General features: G+C 45.1%; 1 protein-coding gene across 6 annotated transcripts in view; it reads right to left on the bottom strand.

Moving 5' to 3' along the window:
- hgs (hepatocyte growth factor-regulated tyrosine kinase substrate) overlaps window positions 1-26,476 on the bottom strand; it is a 51,390-nt gene that overhangs the window by 13,450 nt on the left and 11,464 nt on the right. For 3 of the 6 annotated variants that reach the window (XM_063030575.1, XM_063030571.1, XM_063030576.1), the window contains exons 4-17: window positions 24,934-25,026; window positions 21,893-22,016; window positions 18,742-18,794; window positions 17,193-17,282; window positions 15,934-16,058; window positions 14,175-14,201; window positions 11,040-11,124; window positions 9,563-9,661; window positions 7,946-8,041; window positions 6,197-6,235; window positions 5,947-6,090; window positions 5,011-5,224; window positions 3,629-3,801; window positions 1,842-1,982 (exon numbers count right to left, since the gene is read on the bottom strand). In XM_063030575.1, the coding sequence (XP_062886645.1) occupies window positions 1,842-1,982; window positions 3,629-3,801; window positions 5,011-5,224; window positions 5,947-6,090; window positions 6,197-6,235; window positions 7,946-8,041; window positions 9,563-9,661; window positions 11,040-11,124; window positions 14,175-14,201; window positions 15,934-16,058; window positions 17,193-17,282; window positions 18,742-18,794; window positions 21,893-22,016; window positions 24,934-25,026 (1,503 nt within the window). The remainder of the gene's footprint in view (window positions 1-1,841; window positions 1,983-3,628; window positions 3,802-5,010; window positions 5,225-5,946; window positions 6,091-6,196; window positions 6,236-7,945; window positions 8,042-9,562; window positions 9,662-11,039; window positions 11,125-14,174; window positions 14,202-15,933; window positions 16,059-17,192; window positions 17,283-18,741; window positions 18,795-21,892; window positions 22,017-24,933; window positions 25,027-26,476) is intronic. The other 3 variants (XM_063030573.1, XM_063030574.1, XM_063030577.1) reach the window with 3 other exon arrangements.

Here is a 26,476-nt window from a genome sequence, read left to right as displayed (position 1 = left end):
ATTCAAAAACGCCACTGAACAAGCTCAGCTCACAATCACAAAAGACCAAAAGACACAAAGGCCATTCAGCCCATTGACACTGCTCCACCATTCCATCATGGCTGAGTTATTATTCCCCTCAACCCCATTCTCCTGCCTTCTTCCCATAACTTTTGATACCCCTACTAATCAAGAAGCTATCAACCTCCACTTTAAATATACCCAATGACTTTGCCTCCACAGCTGTCTGTGGCAGTGAATTCCACAGATTCACCACCTTCTGACTAAAGAAATTCCTCCACATCTTTGTTCTAATGGGATGTCCTTTATTTTGAGGCTGTGCTCTCTGGTTCTAAGCTCCCCAATACAAGAAATATCCTGTTCACATTCACTCAATCTCAGCCTTTCAATATTCGATAGGTTTCAATGAGATCCCCTCCTCATTCTTCTAAACTCCAGCGAGCACAGGGCTGAAGGCATCAAACGCACCTTAACTCTGTCATTCTGGGATCATTCTTGTGAACCTCCTCTGGAGCCTCTCCAATGCCAGCACATCTTTCTTAGATAAAAGCCTACGATATGTCAATGTGAGTTCGGGCCCATCAAACTGAAATCCACAGCAAACACACCGATTCCCATGCAGTACGTGAACTGCTGGAGGAGCTCTGCGCCCCACAAGCATCTGTTGAGACAGAGGGCTGCTTGGCGCTTCGGGTCGAGACCTCGCGTCTGGACTGTAAGTATAGGTAGAAGATGGCCAGTACAAAGCAGTGAGAGGGATGGGTTCACGACAGGTGGAAGCAGGTGAGGAGGGATTAGTGGGAAATGGAGGAGAGGGAGGGGTGGAGTTGGGAGACTGGTGAAGACAGAGAAGGAGAGAGAAAGGTGGGAGGGGAGGGAGAAGGGGGGAGGTAGAGAGGTAGACACAGAGGCTGAAAGGTGCTAGTTGGAGACACAGAAGGCTGCAGAGCCCATGACCAACTCCTGTAATGGGATTTTTGTAATTACACAACTACTTCGTGAATAACTGAGACCAGTTTAAGTAACACAGACAAATGCTGGAGAAACTCAGCAAGTCAGGCAGCATCTATGGGGGGAGGTGGGGGAAAAGTGGAAACAGTCAATGGGCTGAGATCTCCCCCACAGATGCTGCCTGACTTGTCAAGTTCCTCCAGCACTGTGTGTGCGTTCCTCTTCATTTCCAGCATCTACAGAATCTCTTGCGTTTATCAAACCTGTTCTGTGGACTTCCCAGTGAATGGTCAATCACAAAACCTATTGCTCAGCAGGCGAGAAGCAACTATCCACATCCGCCTACCCAGGACAGAAGCCACTTCCTCCGCCACTCAAAGCCAGCAGAGTCAGCTCAGGACAGACTGCGAGTCTGCTGGGGAAGTCAGGGCCCAGTGTCTGCAAACCCACTGGGGGCTGGGGTTAGAGTGCTGTGTGTGTGTGTGTGTGTGTGTGTGTGTGTGTGTGTGTGTGTGTGTGTGTGTGTGTGTGCGCGCGCAGCCGGGTTTGTTTTGCTGTTGTTGCTTTGTAGGTTGTGTTTTGTAGTGTTGTGTGTTGTTCTGCCTAGTAATGTGAGCAAGCTACGTTGGTACAGGAATGTGTGGTGACCCCCAGTGCATCCTTGAGTGTGCTGGCTGTTAACACAAATGGTGTATTTCACCGTATTTTGGACGTACACGTGATAAATAAATGTGAACCTAAATGCACAGTAGTGGACCAAGCTGCTGAGCAATAGCAGTAGAGGTGCGTTACAGTCACCGCACCCTGATCTGGTGACGAGGCTGCCCCGACTCCTCGAATGCTGGCTCACTCTGCTGTGGCAGGCGTGTGCGCGCGCGCACTTCACTGACCTGTGCGTACGGCAGCGGGAAAGCTGGCATCTGCGCTCGCATCTGGATGGTCTGCTTCTGCTGCTCCAGCCGCATCTGCCGCTCCTTCTCCTGCTCCTGCAGCCTCTGGATGGCCAGCTGCCGCTGCATCTCCAGATACTCCTGAGACACCAGGCAAAGAATAACCCGCATCATTCTCCACCACAGAGGCACAGATGCCAGCAGCCTCGCGGGCTGCATCGCCGCACAGTACAGAAACTGCACTGCGGCCGCAGGAGAGCTCTACAACCGGCGGCTAAACCTGCGGCCGCAGGAGAGCTCTACAACGGGCAGCTAAACCTGCGGCCGCAGGAGAGCTCTACAACCGACGGCTAAACCTGCGGCCGCAGGAGAGCTCTACAACAGGCAGCTAAACCTGCAGCCGCAGGAGAGCTCTACAACCGACGGCTAAACCTGCGGCCGCAGGAGAGCTCTACAACGGGCAGCTAAACCTGCAGCCGCAGGAGAGCTCTACAACCGACGGCTAAACCTGCGGCCGCAGGAGAGCTCTACAACCGACGGCTAAACCTGCGGCCGCAGGAGAGCTCTACAACCGACGGCTAAACCTGCGGCCGCAGGAGAGCTCTACAACGGGCAGCTAAACCTGCGGCCGCAGGAGAGCTCTACAACCGACGGCTAAACCTGCGGCCGCAGGAGAGCTCTACAACCGACGGCTAAACCTGCGGCCGCAGGAAAGCTCTACAACGGACAGCTAAACCTGCGGCCGCAGGAGAGCTCTACAACCGACGGCTAAACCTGCGGCCGCAGGAGAGCTCTACAACGGGCGGCTAAACCTGCAGCCGCAGGAGAGCTCTACAGCGGGCGGCTAAACCTGCCCAATGCACCCCTGGCACCAGCCTACCCACTATCAAGAGCATATATAGAGAAAAGGGCTGGCAATATTGTGAAGGAACCCACCCACCCTGCTTATGGACTGGTTGCCTCACAGCCATCAGGGCCATGACAGCGTTGTACAGGCCTTTCGGCCCCCAATGTCATGCTGACCTTTTAATCTACTCCAAGATCAATCTAACCCTCTCCATCTACATAGCCCTCTATTTTCCTTGTGCCTATCTAAAAGTCTCTTCAATGTCCTTAGTGCATCAGCCTCTACCCCATCCTGGTACCTGTTCATTTCACACGAACATCAATTACTCCAACTTCCAGTAACTTTCCCCCTCCCCCTTCTCCCATTCACCACCCTACCCTACCTTACTTCTCATCTCCTCACCTGCCTATCACGTCCCCCTGGTGCCCCTTTCTCCCATGAAACACTCTCCTCTCCTATCATTCTTCATCCCTTTACCTTTCTCACCTCTCACCTTCCCACTCAATCACCCCTCTCCCCCCCGCCCCCCGCCAGGCTTCACCTATCACCTTCCAGCATCTCCTGCTTCCCCTCTCCTCACCCCCACCTCCTTATTCTGGCATCTCCCCGCTTCCATTCCAGTTCTGATGAAGGGTCTCGGGCCAAAACGTCCACTGTTCATTCATCTCCACAGACCAGGCGTTCACAACCTGGGGTCCTCGGACCCCTCGGTCAAAGGTCAGGGTCCACGGCACATCAAGGGTATATCCACCGCTCTCTGTAAGGAACCTAGCTGTCACATTCCCCTCCCCATTGCTTTCTTCCAAGCTGTTTGTGGAGTTGACTGGTCAACTCAGCTGAAGAGGCAAGGGGGGGGAACCAGAGCAGACCCTCCTGGATGTCACAAGGAACCCTGCCGTGGAACAAGCATCCACTCGGCCCCTCCTCAGGAGAATCTCACCTGCTTCTTTTGCCTCATGATCTCCAGTTTCTGGGCCAACTGGATCTGTCGCTGGCGTTCGGATTCCTCGGCCTCCCGCCGCAGCTTCTCGCTGTGCTCCTCGCGCAGAGCGTTCAGGGCCCCACGGGCGTCCCTGATCTGCGCCAGTTTGTCCTGCAGACCTTCGTAGTACACTACAAAACACAAAAGCAAAAATTACTTCACTGAACTCTGTGGGCCGGAGACAGCCTCCACCCCAGCCCCAGGGTCACAGGTCCACGTGAGACCAGGGATTGGAGAGCCTGGAGGTTGAAGCCTGCAGAGCACTGTGTCTAGGGATTGGAGGTCTGATGTTTGAGGATCTGGGCTAGGGATTGGAGGTTGGACAGCCGATGTCTGCAAGTCACAGAGCCCAAGGCCAAGGGCAGAGGCCCGGGGGGCCTGTCCCGGCGTTGCAGGTCTATCTGTGAGGGAACGTGGGAAAGGAGCTTCTTTTGCCGTCCCGCCGAAGGGTCTCGGCCTGAAACATCGGCTGTACTTCTTTCCATGGGTGCTGTCTGGCCTGCTGAGTTCCTCCAGCATCTCGTGTGTGTTGCTCTGGATTTCCAGCATCTGCAGACTTTCTCCTGTTTGTTTTGCCGCTGTTGTTTCGTTTCGATGTTGTGTGTGTTGCTCTGCTGAACACGGCGGTGTTGGTGCCAGAACTTGCGGGCTGCCCCCAACGCACTCTGGGGCGTGCTGGTTGTCAATGCCGATGTCATGTTTCGACGTACACGTGATAAGTAGACAAATCGGAATCTGAAAGCAGGCCAGCCGTTTCCGCGTCTGCTCCACTGCCTAGGTGAAATTGTTGATGGAAGCCAATCTTTTTCCAACAGATCACATTTGGGAGTATTGCGTTCTGTTCTGATTGCCTCATTATACGAAGGATGTGGAAAGAAGACTTACCAGGACGCTGCCCGGACTAGAAAGCAAATCTTAAGACAGGGTGAGTGAGTGAGCTTGGCTTTTCTCTTTGCAGTGAAGGAGATGGGAGGCAACTTGACAGAGGTGGATAAAATGTTAACAGCCATTGATCAAGTGGACAGCCAGAGACCTATTCCAACAGTGTAAATGGTTAATACGAGGGGGCATGCCTTTAAGGTGATTGGAGGAAAGTATAGGGGGATGTCAGAGGCAGATTTTTTTTTAAACAGAGAGTGATATGTGCTGCCAAGATTGATGGTAAAGTCAGATACATTAGAGACATATAAAAGACTCTTAGATAGGCACATGGATGAAGGAAAAATGGAGACACGTGGGAGGAAAGTGCTAGACTGATCTGTGAGTAGGACTGCTGTGATGTTCTACGCTCGAAGTACACAAGTTAGGTTTAATCTCTGGAAGGAGCCGGCCATACTCACAGCGCTTCTCATCCAGCTGGTTGAGGAGCTCCAGCAGCTGGGGGTGCGTGCTGTGGATGGACTGGAACAGGGACAGCACCGCAGTGTCGTTAGTGATGCTGCGGCCGCGCACGTGATTGCTCTTCATCCTGTTCACAAACGTCACCACCGAGTTCTGCAGCGCCTTCAGGAACTGCTCGTGGTTCTCCTCGGACTCTCCGTTCTGGTATTGCTGCTGAAACGCAACGAGGAAAGAGAAACGTTGAGTGCTGCGTCCATACGCAAGCTTCCCAGGAATATTGTACAAGAGCCAGAGTAGAGATAATTCCCTATCAGTCAGGCCTGGTGATTCCACCCCCCCGGCCGTAAGTGACTGAGTTTCTCCTCAAATAACCATTCTCCACTCCCTGCATTTAATGGAGAATTAAACCTGCTTTTTTTGAGCTAAGTTGCTGATGTTTCAATCACAGTTCAAAGTAAATTTATTATCAAAGTACATATAAAAAGGTAATGGATTCGGGCCAACCCATCAAGGGTAAGGCCCTTCCAACCACTGAGCACATCTACATGAAACACTCTTTTACACAGAGTGGTGAGCAACTTGATTGATGCTAAGATGATAAGAGATGTATATAGAGAGGACAGCCTGTGCCTTTTCTCCCCCAGGGTGGAAATGGCTAATACGAGGAAAGTAATTTTCAGTGATTAGGGGAAAGTATGAGGGGGATATCAGAGGTATTCTTCACACACAGAGAGCAGTGGCAGTGTGGAACATCCTGCTGGCCAAGGGTGGTGGCAGAGGCAGATACTTTAGGAGATTTAAGAAACTCTTAGATGGGTGAAAGAAAACTGAAGGGCAATGTAGGAGGGAAGGGTGAGATCGAGCTTCGAGTAGGTTAAGACACTGGCACAACACTGAAGGGTCTGTACTGTAAGAAGACAGAGAAACACATTTACCTCCACAATTGTGATGGGAGCCGGGTGAGTGTCAACAGGTTGTGTGACTGACTCCACCACTGAGACGGGGGCTGACGGGGAGGGGCTCTTTCTAACTTCCTCTTGCTTCTTCTCCCAGTAGGTACGATTCAGGTATCGAGCCAGCTTTCAAAAGAGCAGAATGTTTCATCTCAATACATTTTTTTTTTCACACTTGAAAACTATTACAAGTCCTCCTCTTCAATGCAAGAAATTATAAACAAGTTATTACCTCAGGGTCAATTTCTTCAGCTGTCGGGGCAGAAGAATTCTGGAATGGAGAAGCGCAAGTCTTATTTTGGACATTCACAATAAATATCTATTGCCAACAAACCGGCTAATGCTCTCTCTCGTAAATACTCTTATTTCATCCATCAGTAATTTCTCCCACCATCTATCTTTTCTCTACCATTGGGCAGATGATGCAGGAGCTTTAGTTCTTACACCACCAGGTTCAGGAATAGTTCTCATCCTTCAACCATTAGGCTCCTGAACCGCTGCGGACAACTTCACTCACTGCAGCTCTGAATCGACTTTATAACCTACAGACTCTACAATTCATGTTCTCAATACTATCGATTTTTATTTTCACTCCTTGTCTTCATTTGCACACTGGCTGTTTGATAGTCTTTGTTTATGTATAGTTTTTCCATAAATTCTATAGTCTTTCTTTCTTAGCATCCTGACTGGGAACTGTACTCCCCTCAATCGCAGGGCACGGCAGAGAGTGGTGCGGACAGCCCAGCGCATCTGTGGATGTGAACTTCCCTCTGTTCAGGACATTTACAGCAGCAGGTGTGTAAAAAAGGGCCCAGAGGGTCATCGGCGACTCCAGCCACCCCAACCACAAACTGTTTCGCTGGCAAATGATACTGTAGCACTAAGGCCTGGACCAACAGGCTCCAGGACAACTTCTTTCAGACCAGCCCATCAGATTTATCAATACACACTGATGTGGTTGTGAATCTGACTGTACATACATGTGTACAAAACAATTATGTGTACAATCTTAGTGTTTTGGGCAATATCCTCCCACATTTCCCTTCCTTATTGCGACAGAGATGCAACATAAAGATTTTTACTCCCTTGGATGTAAGAAATACAATAAATTTTAAAAAAAAGTTTGCAAGGAAATTAATCTCAAAATAGCTTATGGTAACATATACTGTACATTGATAACAAAATTGCTTTCACTGATAACTGTACTAAGGAATCAGGTAGGTTTTTATCTATACACGCTGGTATTTAGGTATTTATGCAATTTTATTCCATATCCAATTTTATTCCATATTCCATAAACTCTAACTTTGTTTATATAATTCTCTATTCAGAATCAGATTTCATATCACTAGCATCATGAAATTTGTTAACTTTGTGGAAGCAGTATAATGCAATACATAATAATAGAGAAAAAATACTGAATTACAGTGAGAGATATATATATATATATATATATATAGAGAGAGAGAGAGAGAGAGAGAGAGAGAGAACTAAATAGCGCAAAAAATAGAATTTTTTAAAAAATGTTGCATGTCGTACTCTGACCAACACACCACAGTAAACATATATCAAAGTTCAAAGTAAACTTATTATCGAAGCATGTACGTATGTCACCATATGCTACTGTGATTCATTTTCTTGTCAGGCATTCACAGTAAAACAAAGAAATACAACAGAGTGAATAAAACAAACTACAAAGACTGACAAACAACCAATGTACAAATATAATAATGAGTAAAAACACTAGGAATGAGTTGTAGATACTGAGAACACGAGTTGTTGAATGTATGGTGAATAAAGCTGATCCTTTATGGTAATCCAGAGCCAACACTAGATAGTTATTTAATTAAATTCCCCAGGTCTTGCTGTGGGATTACAATTAGTGCCACCAAACCTCAGTAATTTCACTGCACTGGCACAGACTGATAAAAACTCTACCTCAAATTGGTTCCCAGCAACAAACCTGCAGTGAAAAGCTTACCACTGGAGATGAATATAGGCTGCTGACGGGTGGTGCTGATGACGTGACTGGCGTTGGGTCTGGCTTCGGGTACATGGGGTAAGTGTTCTTTTGTCTCTGCAAGAGGAGAGAATTTTCGATGAGTTGCCAGTAAAAGCAGGCAGGGACTGCGCATCAGTCTGGTAACTTCACCAATTGGCCATTGCTTCTACACACACAAACCCACCACTTTTAGAACACAGAACATTATAACCAATTCGGCCCACAGTTGTTCTAGCTTTTTAACCTACTCCAAGATCAAGCTAACTCCTACCTCACACAAAGCCCTTCGTTTTTCTACCATTCATGTGCCTAAGAGTCTCCTATATGTCACTAATGTGCACCACCCCCCTACCCCCTGGCAACACATGCATCCATGTGTCTTAAAAAACCTGCCTCTGACACCCCCTCCCATACCTTCTATCAATCACCTTAAAATGATGCTCCCTTGATTTAACCAAATCCACCCTAGGAAAAGGCTCTATCTGTGTCTCCTATCATTTTAAAACCTTTATAATCTTATATTTTCTTGCTTTAAGAAAAGGTTCCTAACTTAGCTTGAAATAGTCACGTTCTTCACTAGAACCACAACAATCGTGATGAGGTAGGCCATCTAAAGGGCTTTAATTATTTTAAGTAGCAAAAATCAGAAACAGAAACACCCTGATCATGAGACAGTCTGTGCTCACACTTCGGTCTCAACTAAAACAAGGCTGGATAACTATCTCTGGGTAAGAATGCTTATATCAGGGAAAATGTCACAACCACCTGGCAAACCATCAAATGCAACACTGGGTATTAAGCTGAACATTAAGGCGTTGCTTCAAAGGCTGAAAGAGACAAGGGCAACAGATGAAAATTATAACTACTCCCTGACGACCAAATATTTCCAGAGACAGATGGCATCACATCTTAACCCTACTAGCGCTCAGGAGCTTGAAGACTCGTACGGCCAGATTTGGGAACAGCTTCTTTCCAACTGAGATAAGACTGCTGAACGGATCCTGACCCGGCTCCAAATATCCGGACCTGCCTCTCGGTTTTTTTGCACTACCTTACTTTCCATTTTTCTATTTTCTATTTATGATTTATAATTTAAATTTTAAATATTTACTCATTTTTACTATTTTTAAAAATATTTAATATTTGTAATCCAGGGAGTGGGAAGCGCAGAATCAAATATCGCTGTGATGATTGTACGTACTAGCATCAATTGTTTGGCAAAGTATAAAGTAGTGACAATGTGGTCTGTATTAATCTGTCAGGTTATTAGAGGCTGAATTTTTTTTATTTAATGTTTATTTTGAGAAACAGAATGGTAATAGGCCATTCCGGCCCAACAAGCCCGAGCTATTCCGGCCCAATCACACCCACGTGACCAACTAGCCTACTAACTGCTACGTCTTTGGACTGTGGGAGGAAACCAGAGCACCCAGAGGAAACCCACACGGTCACGGGGAGAACGTACAAACTCCTCACGACAGCAACAGTGTTTTTCAGGTCACTGGTACAGCAACAGCACTACACTACCAAGCCAACATTAATGTGATTCACTTTTTAGGCATTGTTGCCTACTGGCATACAAGCACTCTTACTCACCATCCTCTCCTTCTCTTCCGCCTCAGACTGTGACAGAGCAATGGCCAGCTGAAGTTCCTCTTCCTCCTGCAAGGCAGCTTCGTCACGCTTGGGAGGCAGCTAAATTAGTGACACAGGCAGGAGAGAGACCGTCATCAGGAGGCAGACTTTGGGAGTTCGGACAAGTGGTAAATACTGTTTTTGGCAGTCCCCATCGCCCCACCACACAGATATAGTTACAAATAAACCGTACCTCAACATAGTACCTGCTACCTCCTTATCCGGAAGAGTAAATGGAAAAGATAATTCACCTTCAGTCATTTCATTTTCCCTGATCTGTACCCATTTTTATATATAAAAACAGTAACTGCCATAATACATTTTAGAAATTTTTTTTTTGCTCCAAAAAAAGACATCACTTCCAGTCTTCTTGCCACTAGTGATATCACCAACATCAGGAAAAATAACCAGAAAGGGTCACTCCTTTGATTCAACAGGAATCACATCCTTATTCTGGTCCGAACATAGGACAAAACAGCACAGTGCAGGCCACTCAGCCCACCATGTTGTGCCAGCCCTTTAACCTACTCTAAAATTGATCGCACCCTTCCCTCCTGCATAGCCCTTCCTCAGTTTTCTTTTATGCATGTGCCTACCTGAGGGTCCCCTAAATGTCCCTAATGTATCTGCCTCTAACACCACCCCTGGCAGTACGTTCCACAGACCCACCACTCTGTAAAAAACCTACCTCTGACATCCCCCTCTACGTTCCTCCAATCACATTAAAAATATGCCCTCTCCTATCAGCCATTGCTGCCCCAGGAAAAAGGTGCTGGTTATCCACTCCATCCAGTTACCTCAAACTGATACTGAGGCTAGTACGAGAAGGCATAATTTTAAGGTGTTTGAAGGAAAGTATTCGGGGAACGGCAGAGGTAGCTACTGAGAGCGGTAGGTGTGTGGAATATGCTGCAGGGGGTGGTGGGACTTTGAAAAGACCCTTAGACACATGGATGATAGAAAAATGGAGAAGTTGAACTGATCTCAGAGTAGGCTAAAAATTCGGCACAATATTGTGGACCCAAGGATGGGTCCTGTGCCAAAATGTCCCCCGTTGTTTGATAGGTGACCCCAAACCAGGAACTGCTTCTGACCAGTTCCGACATAACCGCTGGGTCTCTCACAAGTACAGAGATGCAGCTTTCAAAGTTCAAAGTGCATTTGTAACCAAAGTATGTATACCTTGAGATACATCTTCTTGCAGGCAGCCACAAAACAAAGAAACACAATAGAACCCACAAAAAAACTCCTTTTTCTTTCACAATGCAAGTTTAAACATTAAAAATAAAATTTATTACCTTCTCAATATTTGACAGATCTTACCAGTAGGAGTAGCTGGCTCTGGTATGAAATTTTGTACTCACTTTCACTGGAGGGATTGAAACTGGAAGTGTGGGAGACGACAAGGCCCAATTGAGTGGAAGGGGGTGCTGCTTACCTGCGACTGCTGAGACAGTGGGCTGGTCAGGTACTCTGGCGGTAGATCAACCGGAGCTGAGGCTGTGGGCTTGGTCTCCGATTTCCTGGGAAGAGAGGACAGTCAGCCTCTGTAGCATCAAGACACGCAAGAAATGACTGCTCTAACTTCTCAATACGAGTACAAGGCAGCAATAACGGCTGCGGTCCCTGACAGAGAATCTTTATATTTTGTCTATAGATACACCGGTAGCACCCATGTGACCCATTAACCTACGCCCTTTGGGAGGTGGGAGGAAACTGGAGCACCCAGAGGAAACCTAGACAAGCACGGGAGGAGGAATATACAAACTCCTCACAGACAGCGGTGGAATTGAACCCAGGCCGCTGGCACTGTAGAAGCATTACACTAACCACTGTGCTACCTAGGGGTCCAGGTGGCTACCCCAAAGCATCTTGCCACGGGTCGTTTAATTGAACAAGACAAAGGCCTCTTTTCACTAAGATGGAAACATGGGGCAAAGAGCAGTGCTGGGTTAAGAAGCCACTGCATTTGGCACCTTTACACGCCTATTTTGTGCCGCAATAGATCAAACTGCTTTGCTGGTGCTGTATACAAAAGGCTGGAGGTTCCAGGTGCTGCAGTGTTATCTGCCATCACTAGGTCAATGTTGGCTGCAGCACAGGACAGACAGTTTCAAACAGACCACTCAGTTCAAAGCAATCTGGCTGGAAATTGAATGTGCAAAAGTTTTGAAAAGTGCTGACAAAAGCCAGTAGTTCAATGCCAGTCCAGGATTTTGTCCCACTGCACTCTTCACTGACGTAGGAATCTAGAGTCAGCAATTTAGTCTGAAGAGCATGAGAGCGTCACACTATGGCACGTTGTCCAGTGGAGGGCACCAGAGCCAGATGCTGTGTAAAGCGTCGCAGGCAAAGCTGGGGAGGGAAGAATCGTCACTGTTATCCATCTTTTGGATTCAATTCCTGAATGGGGATGGGGACCTAGCCAAATGCTGCAGAATTTAAACAAGGCTACTGAAAATAACTCTCTCACTTATAACACTCATTGCAGATACAGTAGCTCACTGGAAAGTGCTTGTGGAGTATTTGACAATTTTAATGGGTGTTTTATTAACAGAAAATGGAACCTACTCAACTTCAGGATAGAGCTGAACTATTTTAATTTAATGGATTATATTTAAATATACACAGTCTCCAATCTTACAATCTGCTGAACTTTCACCTACCAGAATGGTGAAACTGGTAATCAGCACAGTGCTAATACCAGGTCTGGTATAAAACCAACCACATCCAGTCCAAACCTGACCTCAAACACAGCAAATCTGACCATTGCAGGCTTGATGGGCCGAATGGCCTAATCCAGCTCTCAAGTCTTATGGTCTTTTTGCAGTAAACACACAAGCATAATAATAATCGTTTTAAACAGTAATCACCAGATACCAATCAAGAACATCAAAGGACACTTAGGGCAAGAATAGATAATCCTCTTGGCCAGGCCCAACCCCAAATCTTTCCAACAAATTGAGCCAGGCCCCGCCAAGATTCAGTGAGTAGCTAGGCAGTGATGGATCTACGGCTGTAACTAATACAGATTAAATTAGAACACATGGTTCTGATCCAAGCGTGCAAGTCGTAGTGCAATAAATTGTTCTTCTGCGTTAATAGCTTCCTTAAGGGGACGTCATGCCCGACTGCCTGATGAATCTGTTGGGATTCTTTAAGGAAATAACAGGCAGGATAGACAAAGGCGAGTCAGTAAATGTCATTTACTTTGATTTTCAGAAGGCCTTTGACAAGCTGCTGCACATGAGGCTGCAGGCAAGATACTAGGATGAATAGAACATTGGCACTGGACTGTGAAAATGTACAAAAGATAGCTGTAGAGAGTGGGGATGTGCAAAGGTAATACGAGACAGCGTGTGGAGTGAAACGGTGGTTAGCACAGATAGAAGTTTGACTGACTGGCAGAAGGCAAAGGGTGGGAATAAAGGGGGCCTTTCTAGGTTGCCTGCCAGTGACTAGTGCTGTTATGCAGGGGTTGGTGCTGGGACCACTTCTTTTCACATTATATGTCAATAATTTAGATGACTGAATTGATAGTTTTGTGAACAAGTTTGCGGATGATATGAGGATAGGTGGAAGGGCATTTAGTGCTGACAAAAGCAGGGAGTTTGCAGAAGGACTTAGATCGGGTGAATGGGCAAAGAAGTGGCAGATGGAATTTGTTTTGGGAGGCGTGGTCATGCACTTTGGTAGAAGGCATAAAGTGTAGACTATTTTCTAAATGGGGAGAATCAGGGTTGAAAAGGGACTTGGGAGTCCTCATGCAAGATTCCCTAAAGATCAGTGGCAAGGAAGGGAGATGCAATGTAAGCATTCATTTCCAGAGGTTTAGAACATAAAAGCAAAGATGTAATGATGAAGCTTTATAAGGCATTTGTCAGACCACACAGAGCATTGTGAGCAGTTTTGGACCCTTATCTAAAAGTAGATGTGCTGGCATTGGTAGGGATCCACAGGAGGTTCACAAGAATTATCCCAGGAATGAAAGGGTTAATAAATGAGGAGTGTTTGATGGTTCTGGGCCTGTACTCACTGGAGTTTAGAAGAATGGGGGGAGGGGGGAGGGTTCTCACAAATCTAGGATGTTCCGTATAGTGGGGGAGTCTAGGACCAGAGGGCACAGACTCAGAATAGAAAGGTGTCCATTTAGAACAGAGGTGAGGAGGAATTTCTTTAGCCAGAGGGTGGTGAATCTGTGGAATGTTGAATTCAGTGGCTGTGGAGGCCAAGTCATTGCATCTTTTTAAAACAGAGATTGAAAGGTTCTTGATTAGTAAGGGTGTCAAATGTAACAGGAAGAAGGCACGAGAACAAGTTGAGAGGGATAATAAAACAGCCATGATGGAATGGCAGAGCAGGCCCAACGGGCCGAATGGCCTAAATTTTCCCCATGTCTTATGGTCTAAATCTTTACAGATTCTTTAACATTCAAAACCGTATGCTGATTGTCAGTATTTAATGCATAAGGTTAAATTTCATTAACTTTAAATTAACAGAAAGGTGAAGTTACGTGGCAATAATGGATTAACTGTAATCTACCATTTCAATATAAGAGTAAAGTTTGGCGTACATGTTACTGCTGTCAAGGTCTTCCTTTCTGTGAAAAAAAAATTATACGTCACCAGAGATTCACACACTGTATTCTTAACTTTAACAACCTGAACCACCCGAGTCTGAATTACATAGTCATTGCAAGGACTGGAGTTTTTTTTTAAAAAGGAGGCATTTATTTACAATCTCAAGGAACAGAACACCCTGAAATGTGTCATGTTTTCAAAAAAGTGGAATATTTCTCCCCCAAAGCATTCAATTTATTGGATTTAGCAAGTAATTTGACTGATTACATCCTCTCCAAGTGAAGTAACTGATGTAGAAATGGGCGATTAAGGACCGGCATTTGTATGGCAAGAATAAGATTAACGAGCTAATTCATAAACATTGGATCCATACACAACTTAAATGTAGTGTAAGATATTTTAAGTAAGCCAAGCTAAATAAGGAAGTACTGATCCTGAAATCTCCACACCTGCTCGTTGCGAAGAAAGAACCGGACTTTATCATCACACTCCCTGTTCACATGTCGCTTGCCCGTGAGAGATTCTGGTCACGTTTTTTCCCCATCAATAGTTACCACTAGTACCACCCAGTTTTGATATCTCAACTTTCAATGTAATGGAAATATTCTCCATCGGAATGAACAAGATGTGATTTTTATTTGAACTAATTTTAATCTATCTGGAAACTAAGAGCAACAAAGTGGGGAGGTAATTACTGGTTTTATGCCCTGACCGTTTTTATTCTTTATTCATTATTGTCACTGAACTCTCACCCCTTCTAACCATGGGTCAAATCATGGGCAACCAGCATGTTGCCACGGCGACTATTGCTCAGCACAAGTCTCCTGGACTTAGGCTTTATGTGTTCCACACCAAGTGGCACTGAGCCAAGGATGGCTCAAAGCCCCAGTCACAGAGAGGATCATGTCTGGCTATCCCTGATGGGAGAAGTTCCCAACAAAGTGAAATCGTGAATTTAAGTCAGCTCGGGACACGCTGAACAACAGTATCGTGTCAGGTGGAAGATTGCGTCTTCCCAGGCTGATTCGAGGTCCGATTGTACGTTAACCAGAAAAACTAGGTACTTGCAAACTCTTTGTCATAACGCTCAGCAAGAGTTAGGCTGTGTTACTCTAAGTCCACACTAAATTGCAGCAGCCAGCATAATCAGAGACCCCACCCACCCTAGACATCCATAATCAAAGACCCTACCTACCCTAGACATCCATAATGAAGGATCCTACCCACCCCAGACATTCTCTTTTCTCCCCTCTCCCATCGGGCAGAAGATACATAAGCCTGAAAGCACATAGCACCAGGCTTACAGCTTCTATCCCACTGTAAACGACTCTTGAACAGTCCCCTTGCACAAAAGGTGTTCTCTTAGCCTCCTTATGATGTTACACTTTATCGTTCACCTGCACTGCACTCTCTCTGTAGCTTTTAAACTTTATCCTGCATTGTTATTGTTTTACTCAATGCACTGTGTAATGATCTGATCAGGATGAACAGTAGGTAAGACGAGCCTTTCACTATATCTTGGTACAAGTGACAACAATAAACCAATTCCAATACCTTTGCAGGTGTCTCCTCAGTTCCCAGCAGGGAACATCTTACCTTTGTTTAACACCAACCGGACACCGGGCAGCCCTGCAGACTGAGAAATTATTATGTACATGGGAAACGCGAAACATTGTTACTGAAAGTTGACCAGCTGCCCTTTCAAATCAACCTGCCATTACGTCCCATGCATCAAGACCAGAAGTTACTAACTTGTTCAGCTGCTCAAAGCATGGCTCACAAACTCGGACTTCTTTCTCGATGCCAAATTTGGGGATGGTGGAGGACTTGGAGGAACATTTTCCACAGAAGATCTGCCCACATGCTCTGCAGTGATGCTGGAAAGGAGAATTTATAACAACAGTATTGAACTAAGGAATGCAATATTATAGTTTTGCTGGTTCATATTTTACTGTTATGCTGTATGTATTTCATTTTGGCAGTTCTGTAAGAGAAGCTTGTTTCCAGCTTGTTTGGGTTATTGTTGAAGATTTGAGGAGAAAAGTGTGTCATCCAATTAGGATGGTTGAATTATGGGGAGGTTTCTCTGGTGAGGGACACTAAGGTTGGGCTTGAGGCTTGGGGCTTTTGTTTGAGAGGAGATGAAGAGGGAAGACGCAGGAGAGAAGAGGTTGTAGGATTTGACCTGGAGCGGGACTGTGATTTGACAAAGCCTGGGATGAGATCGATGGAGGATTGGTGACTTGGAGAAACTGTGAGCTCCAACTTGTGCAGATGAGACTGCTTCATTAAAATGGGCCCTTTTCTTTACTGACCTGTTAGTCAAATTAGGAATCATCAAGATAATCTTTTAATCGTATGTGGTGTACTGTGTGTTATTTCATATCACTAATTTGTAACAGGGTAGCAAATTACACAGCATCCACACAAAAGCGGTTTGGGGTGGGAACGCACCTCAATCTCACGAGTTTGGTGGGGCTGGAGAGTGTCTTCCCGAGACTTACACAGCCAAGGAAACCGAGGGGTTTCATACAAATGCTTATTCAAGATTCAAACTTACTTATCTCATGTACATCAAAACATAGTGAAATGGGTTGTTTGCCTGTACAACCAACACACACGAGGGTAGGCTAGGGGCAGCCCGCAAGTGTCAGCACACAGTCTGGCACCAACATAGCGTGCCCACAATGCATGGCAGACCAACACGGAACATAAGGCAAATTCAAAAATATAACACAATAAAATTATTTTTACTATTACAAATTATTTTATTAATATTAGAATAATAATGAAATAATAGAATTAAAATATTCTAAAAACAAACATGACCATGACTAATGGTTTCACTGACTGTAATGTACTTTTGAACACCCGGGGTAACAAAGGGTGCCAATGAACTCTTTGCTTGTATGTTACTTTCTCTTGCACTGTGGCACTGTTTCACAATGAGATTCAACACCAGTGGCTTTAAGAACTGCCTGACCCACAGGCGACATTGTGGAGTTACTTACCTTCCTTGTGACCACTCCAAACTGCACTCTGCACCGGTGACATTCCTCGGCATCTACCCAGTCCGGAGCCTGCGGTGTCACAAAACAAATCTGAAATAAAATCACGCTTCAGTACATCCTGGGCAGTTGTCAGAGTTCCCTTTCAGTATTCTGCACTCAGAGGGTGGTGAGCTAACAGCAGAAATGGTGGATGCAAGCTCGATTACAACACTTAAGAGAAGTTTGGATAGGTACATGGATGGGAGGGGTATGGCTTGGGTACAGGTCAATGGGACTAGGCAGAATCATAGTTTGGCACGGACTAGATGGGCCAAAGGGAATGCTTCTGTGCTGTAGTTCTCTATGACTCTGTATGTCAATTGCAAATAACGGCAAAAAGCAGATCTCGGCTCTATCTTGGGTACAAGCCTACAAAATACCCAGGACATCTTTATGGAGCGGTGTCTCAGAAAGGCAGCGTCCATTATTAGAGACCTCCAGCACCCAGGGCATGCCCTTTTCTCACTGTTACCATCAGGTAGGAGGTACAGAAGCCTGAAGGCACACAGTGATTCAGGAACAGCTTCTTTCCCCCTGCCATCCGATTCCTGAATGGACATTGAACCCTCGAACACTACCTCACTTTTTAAATATGTATATTATTTCTGTTTTTGCACAATTTTTAATCTATTCAATATACATATAGTGTAATTGATTGATTTATTTTTTTTCTTCTATATTATGTATTGCATTGAACTGCTGCTAAGTTAACAAATTTCACAACACATGCTGGTGATAATAAACTGATTCTGACAGAGCACAGAAGCAGATTCTTTGAGGCTACACTGATAACAAATATCCCATTATACACCAATCCCACATTAATGCCAGTTTTCAATTCTCACCCATTTTCTTCAGAGCTCCCAGATTCCAGCACCCACCAAACAGTCCTAACCTTCTCCCACTCTCCTCTCACCCATACACACTTACATACATGGTGGCTTAATTAACATAGGAGCCAGCATGTTTTTGGCATGTGGGAGGAAACCAGAGCACGTGGAGGAAACCCACAACTCAGAAAGAAAACTCTACACAGGCAGCTCTATAGCAGGATTGAACCTGGGTCTCTGGCACTGTGGGGCAGCAGCTCGACTGGCTGTTACTGTGATGATTGTACGTTCTAGTATCAATTGTTTGGTGACAATAAAGTATAAAGTACTGGCTACAAAGCAGAGATGTCCCAGGGTCACACATACGGTATGCTTGAGAATTCTACTGTCCTGCACCGTCCAGGAATGAAATGTGGGAAATGTTTTCAATGGAAAATAAATCCTCCACAAATCACAGGGCTTAACACTCCAATGCTGCCACAGAATTTCTCACATCAGCAGAATAAAGACTGAGTGAAAAGTTATGGAATTCACCAAGAGCAACACATTTAAACCTGGTAGATGACAAAACATTAAATTAGATACATCCAACATTCCAAAAACTTATCTACCTTACATTTATTTTACACATTATATAATCTACATTAACATTAAATAAGTGCATGATTGACATCCCTTACCCTTTCGGACAAAAACATGGCATCACTCTCTTTTAACTCTGGGAAGACATTGCCTGAAATGAAGATTTAAAAAAAAAATCAGAATTTAAATTGAATAAGAATCAGAATCAGGTTTATTATCACTGAAATTTGTTTGTTTTGCAGCAGCAGTACAGAGCATTACATATAAATACTATAAATTACAATAATAAAACATTAAATAAGAAGTGCAGAAAGAGAGTAAGAATAGTGGGTTCCTTGCCCATTCAGAAATCTGACGGCAGTGGAGAAGAAGCTACTTCGAAAGCAGTAGCGGTGTGTCTGGGCCCCTGTGCCTCCTTCCCTGATGGTCGCAATGAGAAGGGGGCACGTTCTGGGTTGTGGAGCCCAAAGCTGAGAGCTGCACTTTCTTCACTGCCCTCTGCAAACTATGAGATTTCTCATATGCAAAGGCAACAGTGAAGAGACAACTTCTCTGCAGACCTCAAGAGGATGAAGCTCTTCTTTGATTTTAACAAGCAAAACTATGAGTTAAGGACTGGGATCACTTTGTATAATCCATTTCTTTGTTAGATAACAATATTCTAAGTCAAGAGATTGAAGGCATTGATTTCATCAGCTGTACCTGGTTTACTAAGTGAAGCTCGAGGACCTTACAGAATTCAGTTTTGGCTAGAAAATTTAAAATATGTTGAGTTCTCAAACTTGGTATTTAGTTAACCATCCTGCTCTACCTGTTCAGACAATTGAAAGGATTTTTATGTCTTGTTATATGAACTTTCCTGGAGCCATCAAGCTATTTGGTTATGATAAATTCAGACGGTCAACCAGGTTCAAACTTCAAAGTAAATTTATTCTCGACGTACATACTATATACGTCACCACATACAACCTGAGATACGTTTTCTTGCGGGCATACTCAGTAAATTCAAGAAACATCATAAAATCAATGAAAGACGACATCCAACAACCAACGTGCAAAAGACAACAAACTGTACCAATACAAAAGAAAAATATAATAATAAATAAATAAGCAATAAACATCAAGAACATGAGATGAAGAGCCCTTGAAAGAGAGTCCATAGCTTGTGGGAATAGTTCAGTGATGGAGGGAGTAAAGTTATCCACACTGGTTCAAGGGTAGTAACTGTCCCTGAACCTGGTGGTGTGAGTCCTGAGGCTCCTGTACCTTCTCCATGATGGCAGCAGTGAGAAGAGAGCATGTCCCGGGTTGGGAATCCCCGATGATGGATGCTGCTTTCCTGTGACAGCACTCCGTGTAAATGTGCTCAATGGTGGGGAGGGCTTTACCCGTGATGGACTGGGCTGTATCCACTACTTTTTGCAGGATTTTCGATTCAAACGGGCTTCCAATCGCAAACAAAATGTTGATTTAAATTTTGCCGCATCATTGCTGGACATTCACAGGGGTTGTTGGTAATTATGCAGATTTCCCTCTTGTAAAACAAATGTTATAGTGAAACCACATGTGCACATACACATACACTTAGCCATTCTGACATTCCCATCCGATGGAAACCAATTGCTGAGGTTACAGTATCGTTTCAGAAATTAAAGATGCAGGTGGCAGATATGCACGTGCACCCGCGCACACACACAGGACAGTGAACATAAAACATTACAGCACTGTACAGACCCTTCAGCCCACAATTCTGTTCCAGTCCTCGGACACAGCCTGCCATTTTTCAATCATCCATGTGCTTATCTCGAGTCTCTTAAGCTGTAAAGTACGTCTCTCTACCCCCTACTCCAGACGGGGCATTCCACCCACTCACCAATCTCCTGTGTTAAAACAAAACGTAGCTCTGGCATCCGCCTGACATTAAAACTATGCACCCCACCCCTTGTGTTAGCCATTTTCACCCTAGGAAAATCATTGTGGCTGCCCACTCAATCTATGCCTTTTATCTTATGCACCTCTATCAAGTCACCTCTCATCCTCCTTCACTCTACAGAGAAAAAACGTAGCTGCTGAACCTTCCCCCATAAGGGATGCTCTCTAATCCAGGCAGCAGCCTAGTAAACGCACCTTCTCTAAAGCTTCCACATAATGAGGCACCCAGAACTGAAGGCGATATAGAGTACCTCATCAACAAATTTATAAAATTATACAGAAGCACAAGCCACAACAAGGCTTCAGGTAACTGCCACATGAGAGGAAAGAAATTCAATCAGCTGCAGTTCAGCAGCCAAAGTTCATATAGTTGCCCCACAGCTGGGGTGATTTTAATGGATATTAATTATGCAGTCAGCATTAAATAAATACGAGTCATTAAATACATTAGATACCTTACTCAAAGCAAAGCAGACATATCAGTAGTCATTGGTGTATTGGGGGGGGGGGGAGGGAAAAAAACAATCGTGTAAATACCGTATTTAGTTGTAATAATTGCAGGGACTATACCAGACACGCGTGCACCAACTTTGCAGCAGGCAACCAACACAACAACACACAAAATACTGGAGGTACTCAGCAGGTCAGGCAACGTCTGAGTAGGTGTTTCAGTCTGAAATACGTCATCAGGACCCAACGTTGACTGTTTATTCCCCTTCATAGGTGCTGCCTGACCTGCTGAGTTCCTCTGGATTTCCAGTATCTGCAGAACCCCGTGACTGCAATGAGCACAATGCTGTGCGTTCAATCGGTATTCACCTCAGGAGGCAGCGGCCATCAACCCCCGTCCACCCCCCACCCCCGGCACAAGAATCAGAAACAGCTTCCAAAGAGCAATCACAAACGCTGATCCACGAAGGTGCAGATGTCGAGGGCTGGTGTTAACCGAGGCACTTGTAAAAAAAATGGGGACTTGAGAGGATGCAAAGGGAAATGATGAAAGAGCAGACAATCGGGGTGAGAAACTTTTATTGTAACTTATAGTGCACTTTACGTATTGCAATGTACTGCTGCCACAAAACAACAAATTTCACCACAGGCATCAGTGACATTAAACCGATTCTGATTGGCAAAGCCAACAACGTGCCAGAGAGCCCTCTGGAATCAAGACTGGATTTCACTCAGATCCACAACGGAGCGATGGACCAGCAGGCTGGAGCCACTCACAGCTTTTGGATATACAGAGTGGGGAGATTTGGAAGGGGAGGAGAGACAGAATTGAACCAGTTACACCCACAGCTACTGAGAAGATCTTACCTTCCACCTTCATGATCTGGTAGGTGTCCTGCACCACCTTATACTTGGGCTCATTGCGAAAGGCTTGCGCCCAGGCCTGGATCAGCTGCAAGATCTTGTTCCGAACGTTGGTCTCGGTCTGTTTCTGCAAAGCACATCGACACATCAGCTCATGTAACTCCACCAGATGACTCAGCAAGGGAGAGGAGCGAGAACTCGCTGACTGCCTCAGGCACTACAAAAGACCACTACAGGCACCATTCAGTAACGTCACCGATGAGCAATATCAGTCTAAAGGCAACTCAGGCACGAAAACCAAGAGGAAAGACAACTGTGTTAAGGAGGATAATTGTTAGGTGAGACACCTCACTCTAACAGTTGGTTTGTCAGAATACATTTACCAAGGATGACTTTGACTCGCTGGAATGGATAACAATAAATATTATTCATGGGGAAGGATTTCTCAGTCAGACTCTGGAAATGATCCCTAAAATTAAGGAGGACAATAGTTTATCAAGTTAAAATGAGTTATACAACAAGGGCAGTGTGGTAGTGTAGCGGTTAGTATAACGCTACCGCAGCACCAGTGACTTAGGTTCAATTCTGTAAGGAGTCTGTACGTTCTCTCTGTGACCCCATGTTCCTCCAGATGCTCTGGTTCTCTCTCACATCCCCAAGGTGCAGGGGTTAGGAGGTTGCTTGGTCACAGGGTGTAACTGGGCGGTGCGGGCTCGTTAGGCTGCAAGGGCCTGTTACCGTGCTGTGTCCCTAAGCAAGTTAACGCTATACAGATCCGATCAATAAGGACAAACACTGGTCCCCAGTGGATATGTCCCGACGTTAATACAGGAGCCAGCACAAAAATTACACTAAAATTCTTTTAGTTTAGGCACTTCAGGAGTTACAACATAAAACTGACCAAGAATAAAAAGCATTCTACGGGGGAGGTGGACGGGACGCACGGGGGAACAGATTTGGGGATGGTTATAGACGTGTGAACGTGGGAAGAAAAGAGATTTAACAGTCAACCAACGTCAAGATAGGACGAATGTTTTGGCAGCTTTCCATGAACTGTTGGTGGCGTCACTGCTCAGCTTCGGTTTCAGGCGACAAGTAAACAAAGAGATATTCATGAAAGAGCAGGATTATGTAAGCACTTAAAAAGAAAAAAAATCACAGGCAGGTCCAGAAGTTGAACTCATTGGATTACCGTGACCCGTGTAGGAACAGTACACGATCAGCATCAACGTATTCTGCCCCAATCACATGATCTCAATGCAATAGGGAGGAACTTTATCATCACAAGGCAATTAGATCATCAGGAAATGAAATCTGTACAAATACCACGAATAGCTAAAGGCAGAGTATGAAGCCGACTTAAATCACTAAAGAGCAGAGTGCAAATATGAGTTTGTTTAATCTCAAACTATAACCAATTTCTAAATGAGACTGCCTTTTATACATACAGGAATTTCCAACAGCCTGACTTTGTGGTTTATCCAACTGGGATCCAAACACGTAAAAAAGGAAGAACCTCATTCACTAATAAGATGGATGGCAACTACTCTTGTTTGGATAACACCACCTGAGAGATGGCATGACTGTACCCAAGGGAATATGGACATCAAGAAGATTTTATTGAATCCTAAGTTATACACAGAACATTATAACGTTATAGTACAATACAGGCCCTTTGGCCCACAATGTTGTACCGACCCATAATCTACTCCAAGATCAACTTAACCCTTCCCTCCCACATAGTGATCCATTTTTCTATCATCCATGTCCCTATCTAAGGACTCTTACATGTCCTTAATGGATCTGCCTCCACCACCAACCCCTGGCAGGGTATTCCATGCACCCACTACCCTCTGTTTAAAAAAAAACACACTTTTGACATCCCCTTTCTACTTTCCTCCAATCACCTTAAAATTATGGCCCTAGCCATTACACCTTGGGAAAAAGGCACTGACTGTCCACTCTATCTGAGCTTCTTATCAAGTCATCTGTCATCCTCCTTTGCTCCAAAGAGAAAAGCCCGGAAGTATGGAAATTGGCGATGCAGTGACTGCTTCTGGAATGAGATACTTGTCTCTCAGATCCATGTAATGTTTTCCCAAAGAGGAGGGTATTTCTCCGCAGCCTCCTGGGCACCATTTATGTCTCAAGCAACATCAGATGATCCAGTCATGAACTCAGTGTTTGTACTGAGTGAAAAATGGCTGCCACAGCCTTACAGTACAGTACTGCTGCGAAGGGCACTGCACACACAGTGGCCACTTCATTAGGTACCCGTACTCATTAATGCAAATATCCAATCAACCAATCATGTGGCAGCAACTTAAGGCATAATGGTATGCAGACATGGTCAAGCGGTTCAATTGCTGGTGCCAGATGGGGTGGTTTGAGTATCTCAGAAACCACTGATCTCCTGGGATTTTCACGCACAACAGTCTCTAGAGTTTACAGAGAACAGTGAAAAACATCCAGTGAGCAGCAGTTCTGTGTGCGAAAACACCCTGTCAACGAGAGGGGTTGGAGGAGAATGGCCAGACTGGTTCAAGCTGACAGGAAGGTGGCGGTAATTCAAATAACCACAAGTTGCAACAGTGGTGTGCAGAAGAGCATCTCTGAACACACAACACGTCAAACCTCGACGTAGACGGGCTACAGCAGCAAAAGGCCATGAACACACACTCAAGTGGCCACTTTTTAGGTATGGAGATACAGGTGACAGCTGAGTGTATATGAGCGGGTGCTACGGGAGCGAAACTGTTTGGGTAACATTATTACAATGCTAGTGATCGGGTTTCAACTCCCATTACTGTCTGTGAGGAGTTTATATGTTCTCCTCATGACAGCACGGGCTCCCTGAACGCTCCGGTCTCGTCCCACATTCCAAAGATGTACGGCTTAAGAGTCAGTGAGTTGTGGGCGTGCTATGTTGGTGCCGGAAATGTGCGAACACTTGCGGGCTGCCCTCAGCACATGCTTGGACTGTGTTGATCATTGATGGAAAACGATTCCTCCCACCATGTTTCACTATACATGTGACAAATTACCTTAAACAGCTCTTTGAGGTCCTCCATGGTTTGTTTATTCGCCACCTCATCGTGGACAGTTTGGCCGCAGTTCTTCACCACAGATTCCAGAACCTGGAAGAGAAGCAAGGGATAATTCAGTGTCCGAGGAATTCTGGAGATCTGGAAACAAAATACAGCATTGTTTAATCCCGGCAAAGCCATCCACTAATCAGTTGCATACTTCTGGCTTTCATGTACAGTACACACATAAACACAAGGACCGTGTCTTTCCAAGCTTGTTCTGCTACTGATCCACCCCCCATATTCCCCAACTATCAGAGTTACATAGCGTTACAGCACAGAAAGAGGCCCTTAGTCCATCGAGTCTCTGCCTGTTCCCATCGATCCGCACCTGGACCATATCCCTCCATACCTCTCCCATCCACGTACTTATCCAAACTTCTATTAAATGTTGCATTTGAAACTGCATCCACCACTTTCCTGGCAGCTTGTTCCACACTCAAACCACCCTCTGAGTGAAAAAGTTCCCCTTCAGGTTGCCCTTAAACTTTTCACCCTTAACCTGTGACCTCCAGTTCTTGTTTCATCCAACCTCACTGGAAAAAGCCTGCTTGCATTTACCCTTTCTATACCCTTCTTAATTGTGTATACTTCCATCAAGTCTCCCCTCATTCTCCTACGCTCCAGGATATAAACTCCAGGCCTATTCAACCTCTCCCTATAACTCAAGTGTTCAAGTTCCAGCAACGTCCTTGTAAAGTTCCTCTGTACTATTTCAATCTTTCCTGTCAGAAGGTGACCAGAACAGCACACAATACTACAAGTTAGGTGTCACCAACATCTTGTACAACTTCAAGATAACATTCCAACTCCTGTACTCAATACCTTGATTTACCAAGGACAATGTGCCAAAAGCTCTCGTCTACCTGTGACTCCACTTTCAAGGAATTATGGATCTACATTCCCAGATATCTCTGTTCTACCACTGTACGTTGGCCTCAGCTTTGCTGATACTTGTTGATCGATCATCTGCTGCCTTCACAGCTGATTGGTTTCTATCCACTGAACTGAATGTTTCCTTACAGGCCAACCCTGATCCTCGACTATGCTTCTTGGTTTTAGACTTTCCAGCGAGTTAGGCCAGCTCTCGTTTCCATCTACTTCCCGTATCTTTATTCCTTCTCCTCCTGGACAGAGCGGGGATAGAATGGCCTGCATCCTTCTGTTCTGCTCCAACAAGGCCCAACATACGCTTAAAGGACGTGTTGCAGGTTTCCTGATCCAATACTGAATTCTACAACTTCAGACGCATGTCTTTCTTCGCCCGTTTCAAAATGGACCAGACTCAGTTTTGTGTAATCTGCTGGGCAGATCCTGCAGTCGTGCATTTCACAACTCTTACATTCTTTTGTCTGCATTCTCACTCTCTAAATGTCCTCATTTTGTTCTGAGCATTCCCACTTCCTACAGACCCCATCGCTGGATTGGCTGCAGAATTGTTAGTTTTTCTGGTAGTTTAGTTTTCCCATGTTTGCTGGTATTTTTGTATAATCACCTATAT

The sequence above is a fragment of the Mobula hypostoma genome, chromosome 22 (genome assembly GCF_963921235.1).
Source record: "Mobula hypostoma chromosome 22, sMobHyp1.1, whole genome shotgun sequence".
Lineage (NCBI taxonomy): Eukaryota > Metazoa > Chordata > Chondrichthyes > Myliobatiformes > Myliobatidae > Mobula > Mobula hypostoma.
The sequence above is the reverse complement of the archived record's forward strand: the minus strand, read 5'-3'. Positions and strand labels throughout refer to the sequence as shown.